The 8,477-nt window shown below is 34.4% G+C and overlaps 1 protein-coding gene across 1 annotated transcript; it reads left to right on the top strand.

The window, feature by feature from the left end:
• The first annotated feature begins 622 nt into the window (after positions 1-622).
• Positions 623-4,245, top strand: LOC126697165 (SHUGOSHIN 1). The gene is made up of 11 exons (XM_050394052.1): positions 623-826; positions 1,591-1,757; positions 1,871-1,908; positions 2,023-2,131; positions 2,375-2,398; positions 2,501-2,566; positions 2,649-2,690; positions 2,789-2,900; positions 3,010-3,067; positions 3,185-3,319; positions 3,432-4,245. The coding sequence occupies exons 1-11, from the start codon at positions 775-777 to the stop codon at positions 3,733-3,735; spliced, it is 1,107 nt and encodes a 368-aa protein (XP_050250009.1). The 5' UTR covers positions 623-774; the 3' UTR covers positions 3,736-4,245.
• The last annotated feature ends 4,232 nt before the right edge of the window (positions 4,246-8,477 follow it).

The raw sequence follows: 8,477 nt of genomic DNA, 5'->3' as shown, positions 1-8,477 counted from the left end.
TGAAAATGGATTGCTCATGTTGTTAGAGCAAAAAAGATGAATTGCTCATGTTAATGTTTGAACTTATATATCTCAAGACTGAAATAAGGCATTTGATGACACCACATTTTATTATTAAAAGTTTTTCTGTTGATATATTCTAACTGGGGGAGGGGATATGAACCATAACGATTTTGATTGGAAACGACAAGAAATGTCATTTAAGTAACCCATAGGAATTGGAATTGTTGCAATGGAGGCCATTGATAACAATGTCATTAATCATTATAGCTTATCTACAAAACATTAGCAGATGTTGGTATATAATCCATTTGACACTCATCAGTAGCTTGTTTGTTTGCCAAGTTTCTTATCTCAAAAATGCTTCTTGTAATCTGCAAAACGAGGCTCAGTTATCCAACACCAAAATTATGATACCTCAATCCACTATGAAGCCCAAAATAGACTTATTTTAACATCTCTAACCCTGCCACGCGTCCATATTCAATTTGACCTCGCACATATTGCTGTGACTGACAGACTATATAACTCTATCTCTGCTCACGCATTCCCAAATCTAAAACAGGCTCGGATTTGCTTCGGAAAGCCGTTGGGCTCCCCATACCATAGAGCCATTTACCATTTTACCCTTCATATTTAATTCATTTTCTTTTCCCTCCTCACATTCAATTTCCTATTTCCCTCGCGCACATACACAGCGAGTTTAGAGAGAGAGAGAGAGAGAGAGAGAGAGAGAGAGGGATTAGGGTTTTTAGCTCGGATTCGAGTTCCACCATGGACGCTGCCACGGTTCTTGATTCAGAAAATTGTGTTGCTCTTGCTCGAGGTAACTAAATCCCTACTTGCCCTCATTTTTATTTATTTATTTTCCCTTTACTTCTTCATTTTTTCTAAACCCCTATATATTGTGGTATTCTTAGTAAAATTACATTTTGATTTTTGATTTTTTTAGTGTTGATTTCGTTTTTTGATTACCTAATATATATTGTGTTAGGGTTTACTTGATACAGTGAGGGATTTGGTATTACACATTGACTTTGCTAGGGTTAGGTTTTCGTAGTGACTTGGAATTTTAGCATGGAATTGGGAATCTGTAATATGGTTTGTTTGGTTGCTGAGAAAATGTGTGGAAAAAAAAAAATTCAAAATGGGTTTGACCTCCATTTCCACCTAATACAGCTATTGGGTTCAGTTTATGTGAGTTGTTAGCATAGATGAGGGATATTTTCCTGAGATGGCTTGGCCTTATTCATAGGATAGCAAGTAATGCAATGGTGAGAAAGAGTGAGTAGATTCAAGTTGAGGGAACAAATAAAGTTAAAGGAAGATTAAAAATTACATTAGTAGATGTAGTAAAAAAAGATATGCTAGTTAAAGAAATGGTAGAGGGTATGGCTTCAGATTGAATAAAATGATAGAAAAGATGTAGCCGATCCTGACTAATTTGTTGAGAATCCATAGCCAACCCCTAAAATTTGGGACTAAGTTTTTGTTGTTGTTTTGGTTTTCTTTGCACCCAATGGGGGCTTTGGTTCTTGTAGTACTTGGGTTGTTCAATTACTGAGAAAATTTTATTTTTTTGGGTGGCAGATGATAAGACAAAAGGAATGGTAAAGGGTTCAAAAATTGGAAGTGCCCCAAGGAAAAGGCTTGCTGACATAAGCAACTTGCAGCAGCGACCTAGACCAGTAGACCAAGAGGTGAAAAAACTTCCTGTATCACTTACAACTAAGGAGTACATTGAAAAGCTACAGAGGGTATGTTCAAAGTGGTTCCTTATTCTGTGTACTGCATGTGCGTGGATATCCGTGTTCCTTAGGTCTATATTGTCAGTTTAGCTCACCTGGGTATTTCTTGATCCGATTTTCAGGAAAACTTGACATTGATGAAGATTCTTGCTGACAGAAAGTATCCTTCACGATCAACTTAGTTTATCTATTTATTTTCTTAAATTGGTTTCTGTGATATGGTTCCAGGGTTTTTACTTTGTGCCTTTTGGCTTTCCTTAATATTGGTTGACAGTAAAACTATTGAACTGAGTGGCATGGAGTTACAGAAACTTAGACTCAATCTGCAGAAAGTGCAGCAACAGAATTTGCAACTTGCCCAAGCAAACAGCCAGATGTTGGCGGTACCTTCACATCTTTTAATAGCTAGCTGTACAATTTTATTAAATCATGCAGTGCCTATGAGCTCTGGCTCAAATGGTATTTCCTCCTCCCACAAGAATGGGTAGTGGTTGAGACTGTTGATTAAAAACTCAATGGGTGCATATGTAACTTGCTATCACATATTTTTAATTAAAACTGGTAGCAACTTTTTAGAGACTGTATTTGATGCCTTGGTGAAACTAACGTGTTTTGCATCTTTGCAGGAACTTAATTCAGGTAAAGATAGGGTAAGTTAACTTATGTTGCAAGAAAGCAGTAAAACTTTATGCCTTGATGCCTTATGTTATAATCTGTTATAAATTGACAGCTGTAGTTTTGTTCCTTTTCAGCTAAAAGCACTTTATCATGAGCTTGGATGCAAAAATGGCTTGCTCAAAGCAAGAAAACTGGAAAAGGTCAGTTTAACTAGTATCCATGTTAATCAGTTCCATCATTCCATGTAAGATCATTCGTTGATTTGACGTTTTTTTTTCCAAGGACAAAGAGAAAATGTTAATTTGTCAGGATAAAGGAAATAAGGTACCTATACAAATCACCTCAGTGGTTCTTAACAAAGTTGACAATTGGTATTTTTCTGTCCCCTGTGTTATTTACACCTTTTCTTTCACTCCTTTAAGGTAGGTTTAACTGAGTGTGATGAGGCAGCTCAGGCGGGGGAATCCTCTCAAGCAGATAAGGGGGGCTGTAAACCTTGTAATACAAACCGGAGAAGGCAATCCAAAAAACAATGTAATTAGCATACTAGGCATTTCATTTGAAAATCTGAATCTGTTTATTTCATTTGAAAATCTGAATCTGTTTATGATATCAACTTTTTTCTTATATGATTTTTGGACAGCTTTGGGTCCCACCACTACTAAACCAGTACATGCTAAAGAGAATGTTGAAAAGAAGAGGTTTGTCCATGCATGTTTCTTTGCTTTGTGTGAGATTGTGGCCAATTTTTCCTATGGATTTTTACAAATGATGCAGGTAATTAAAGGATCCTTTCATATACTTTGATGTTCCAACAGGTGTTTGAGAAGGCAATCCTCTAGGTTTAACTCTGAAGAACCTGAACCAACCGAAGACTTGTTTGAGATAGATAAGGCTTCGGGCCCTACTAGTCTTAAACCAGTCCATGCTGAAGAGAATGTTGGCAATAAGAGGTTTGTTTATGCATGTTTGCTTTATCACTCTAGGCTAGTCTTTCCAATGGACTTTACCAATGATCCAGAGAATTGAAGGATTCTTAGGTGTACTTTAACAATTTTTTAACAGGCGTTGTTTGAGAAGGCAATCTGCAAGGTTTAAATCTATAGAGCCAGAACAAACTGAAGACTTGTTTGAGATAGACAGTGCCAAATTTCCTGTCTCTCCTGTACATGACGATCTGGTGCATGAAAGTGGTCAAATGTTATCAGGATTGTCGGCCAAAGAAGAAGATGAAGGAAATACTGCCCTAAGATTTGAATCTCAAGAAAATCGAAGATCTTCAGTTGGAAGGCCATTGCGACGAGCAGCTGAGAAGGTTCAGTCCTATAAGGAAATTCCACTTAACATAAAGATGCGGCGAAATGAGTGAGTCAAATTATTTTTCAAATTTGTCCTTCGTTTTGTTGAATGTGGTGAATGAGTAGAGCAGCATTTTCTGCATCTTGCAATCTTTTGTGCCTTGTGATATTATTCTTTTGTACCTTCCAGTTGCACAACTTCCTTTTTTGGGATGCATGCTCCCAACACACTGTAAATTTTTTAATTTCTTTTGTTATCACCTGCTGATGATAACTAAGAATGCACAAAATATTAATGCAATATTGTTCATTGATGTTGTATCTGAAGAACACACAGATTTTCTTGCTGAACTGCTCAGTGGTATTCCATTATTATAAAGAGTTGTATTTTCTCTAATTCTATATGGTCCTCGTGGTTTGGGGTTGTGTTGAGGAGATGGTTGATTACGAGTAACAATTATTTCATAAGAGGTGTAATTTGGGTCTTACGTGGACATGGTTGATTTCCATTGTTGTATAACTATTACTATGAGGCTAATGATTAATGCCTTGATGGTATTCCTTCGGGGAGTAATTTTTTATGTATGTTCACTCCAAAAGCTATTATCTGATGCATGGAATGTCTGGGTGAAATCTTGTTTGGTTGTAACTGTACATTTGTAGCTAATGATTCTTCTATAAGAGGAGCAACTAGGAGTTCTAAAATCTTTAATGTGAGAATTTGTAATTGTAATTGTAATTAATTATTATTATTATTTTTTTTTCTGTTGAAAGGAAGATAGGAATTGAGAAGCTGTAGTTAAAGGTGTCAAAATCTGAATTAAATAAAAGAAAAAAAAATAGTACAATGAACTGTTAGATTTTATTTTATTTATTTATTTTTTGAAATCGAGAATGTTTCTTAGCTCATTGGATGCATGCCCACGGGATCGTCCCTCCATGAGATACATTGTATCTATGGAATATTGACAAATTCGGTGTATGGGGGGGGGGGGGGGGGGGGTGGGAGGGGGGTTCACAATTTTCCAAATTTGGTGTATTTGAATTCATATACGGCACTAAATTAGTGAACGATATATTTTAGATCACATACAACATGTGGTTACTAAAAGCTAATGAGATTTAACCTGCCTTTGAATTTTCATATTAGGGAGAGGCAAACAGCATATGTTAAGTAGGAGCATCAGCATTAGGTGTGTCAAATGCTAAATTTTTGTCATCTGCAATTCGAAGTTTGTTGATTTACTAATTAAGGGCACTTGAAATCAAGTCCTGGAATTTACAATTTAATGAAAACAAACTAAAGTTTAGCAAATTTCAACAGTGATTTACTATGTGAAATTAGAATTTTACATACTACATATTGAGAAAAAAAAGAAGAGGAGAAAAGAAAAGATTATTTGACAGTTGCATTCCATTTTCAAACTTACTCGTTCTTATCATTGACAATATATAATCCATTGAAGTCAATACAGGATTTCCCTTCAATAAGATGTCTTTTTTCGTTTTCTTGCTTACAATCCAATCAATACTTTTCCCTCTATAGCTTCCTTGACGCGTGGGTCCTGCAACTTTAACCCTATTGCACATGCAAACGAAAGAAGCTGAAAAAGATCGACCTTTTTACAACTATAAACCGCGTTAGTGCACGAACAAAGCATCTAGAATAGAAGTTATAATAGTTAAATGATGTGTAGTTAAAGTAATTGTTAGTTCGGTACTATGTTTCTTCATGCGAAGAATAGTCTTAACAACTTTGTTCATAAATGTGAATAAGTCGTGTGCAATAAAGTAATAAAAATACTATTAGCGGTGGATACCATGGTCCATGTGAGAGTATTGTTTGCAATTTAAATCTTGTGATTCAAGTGTATTGAAAACAATTTATGAAAAACAAATTATGTCAAAGTTGTTATATGAAATTAAACATTTTTTTAGGGAAAAAAAAAGCATACACATAAGGTAAGGGAAATGTGGTTCTAGTATAAACGTACATGTCATTAAATAAAAGATTTTAAGTTCAAACTCAATCTATCTACATTAAAAACTGATTGATGTCTTATCTTAGTGATAAATAATAATCATTATGGGTTAGGCGATATAGGTTGAAATCCTATCCTATCTATAAAATTGTAAATTATAAATAATAATTTTAAGGAATAATAGTATAAAATCTTGATGGCTATTTATGTGGAGAAAATCAACCAAGCATCGGGTGTATGTATCCCCCCTCTCACACCCTCATGTAAGAGAAGGATACATACCCTCATGTAAGAGAAGGATACATACACTCGATGTATGTAATATCACCTCGTCTATGTGGGTCCACTAGGGATCAATGTTTAGATCCTTTTTGATGTGATTTATGGTTTCGGTTATTCAATCAAAGACCTCATCCCTAGAAATTGATTGCGGTGGCATCCAGCTGAAAGGGAATCGCTCTAAAACAAAAGCATAGAAAACGCGCAAAGAAAAGGAAAGAAGTTGTTTTCACAATATTACCATTTGTCATGTTTCTATATATATAAAAAAAAAAAAAAAAAAAAAAACTATTTGTCGTCATAATTTATGTTGCTGGTTAGAGTCCAACAGCCTAAAAAAATATTCAGAATTTATGGGACTACGGAATAGTTGATGATTATGTGATACCTGTGTTTTCATTCTTTCTTGTAAAGATAACAAGCGATGATACTTTTAGGTTGGCCTACAAGTTATCAGGTTCGCATTGTTTTTTGATTCTCAAAAAAAAAAAAAAAAAGATTCGCATTGTTTTAGAATAAGGAGCTGGAGGGCAAATTTTGTTCTGAATTCTGAAACAGTTTTAGGGTAACCCTCTAAAGAACACACATACAGAAAAGGAAAAAAAAAGAAAAGAAAAGGAGGGCTTAACCCATGTTGTAATGATTAATGTTTCACAACATTGTTATTGGCTTATTGCACCACACAAGAAAACCCAGTTAAATACTAGAGTGTCGCAGAGGTGTGGGATTTTTTCTTTTAAGTTAAATTGCAAATTACACCTTTAAAGTTTGAGGGTATTTGGATTTTACATCATAAAATTTCAAAATTTAGATTGTACTTCCTAAAGTTTGAGGGTGTTTAGATTTTACACTCTGAAGTTTAAAAATTTGAATTTTACGCCTTGAAGTTCTATTCCGTTTGCATTAACAACCCTTTCGTCCATATTTTCAATTAAGTGCTATGTTTGTTTGGTTTATCCAATAAAATGATGTCACATCATTTTTGTAGCCTAAAAAAAACTAAATAATTTAAAATGGCATGGTATAATAAAAATGACGTAGCATGAACTAAACAAACATGACAAGTTTAAGTGACGTTTAACGGAAAATATGGACGGAGAGGTTGCTGATGCAAATAGAATACAACTTCAAGGGTAAAATCCAAATTTTGAAACTTCCGGATATAAAATCCAAACACCCCCAAACTTTAGGGGTAAATCAAAATTCTGAAATTTCAGGATGTAAAATCCAAACACCTCAAACATTAGAGCGTAGTTTGCAATTTACCTTTTTTTTATTTTATTTTATTTTTAATGTTGAAACTTGAATTCTAATGAACATGTTAGTACAAAGGGAAATGTTTATCACACTACTTGGAGTGTTTTCATGAACTGAAATTGTGAGTTAAATTCACGAATTCAGGAATTGAAATACGCCGCGTATTAGACTTTGTCCCTAGTGTAAAATAGTAAAATACACCACAATGCATGTAGAGGCTGTGCCGTCACCCACACAAAACAGTGAGTTTTGAATGAGTCAATATGGAAGCCGCTATTCTATTTTTTTTGATAACTCTGTTATCCAAAAGGGGTCCATAAGGACCCTACCATTTTCTACTTTGCCATATTTTGGTGGAAATTTTTTTTCGGTTCCGCTCCCTTCTCTGACTGATAAAACATGAAAGAGGTTGAGACAGGTGCATGCGTACACTCTCTCAAGTGAGGTGGGAAAACATGTTTCATTTACAATCTAATAATCTATGACAAAATAAATGCTTTTCTTTTTCATGGTCGGATGATAATGACATAATAAATGTTGGCATTTTCTTTCTTTTCTTTTTTGGTGAGCTACTTTTGAGTTTAACCACAAAGTTTGGAGCTTAGTAGTAAAATGAAACAAAGTTCAATTGTAAATGATTCTAAGAACTTAGAACTGATCCTATAAACTTTGTGGGCTTCCTTTTCAAACAATGTGAAAAACAAACTGAAAAGAAGACTTATTTTTTGTTACCTTACATTGCTACTTGGATTCAGGCTCAAATGTAAAATGGTGGAAATGTGGAATGACAATGGGAGAGATTTTAAGTTCAAATCTTACCGAGTCAAAAGGAGAAAAAAAAAAAAAAAAAAATCTGGAATGGATTCTTGTTTTGATTACATAAATAAGTCAAAATGAAAGATGGATTATTAGACACTGCAATTTGAGTTGAAAATTTTGGTTCTCACTAACTGGACACAAATAGATAACATTTGTACCAGCAACTAGCTCATAATAAGTCATGGTAGCTATGTATCATGTATGGCGTGGTCTGGTAAAATTTCCCTCTTCAAGGTAAAGATAAAAACCATGATGTACCATGCTATTACGGTTTTATAGTACAACTATCCATCCAATTTTTCTTTCAAGAGTCAAAAAGAAAACCTCAGTATGGCTCTACAAAAGAAAAAAAGTGCGTGGATCAGATGGCTTTAATCATTCATCAAATAGTACTTTCTCTTTTATAGCCTGACCGAGGAGATTTTCCCGGATTAAAGTATAATACAAGATTAGTTTTATTAAGTTCAATCCTTTTT

This window comes from Quercus robur, chromosome 8 (genome assembly GCF_932294415.1).
Source record: "Quercus robur chromosome 8, dhQueRobu3.1, whole genome shotgun sequence".
In the NCBI taxonomy this organism is placed as follows: Eukaryota; Viridiplantae; Streptophyta; class Magnoliopsida; order Fagales; family Fagaceae; genus Quercus; species Quercus robur.
This window is presented reverse-complemented; position numbering and strand designations above follow the sequence as displayed.

Coding starts and splice junctions, on each gene's coding strand:
- LOC126697165 (XM_050394052.1), top strand. CDS start 775: ATGGACGCTGCCACGGTTCTTGATTCAGAAAATTGTGTTGCTCTTGCT. Junction 2,132..2,374: donor CAAACAGCCAGATGTTGGCG/GTACCTTCACAT, acceptor GCATCTTTGCAG/GAACTTAATTCAGGTAAAGA. Junction 2,901..3,009: donor AAGGCAATCCAAAAAACAAT/GTAATTAGCATA, acceptor ATTTTTGGACAG/CTTTGGGTCCCACCACTACT.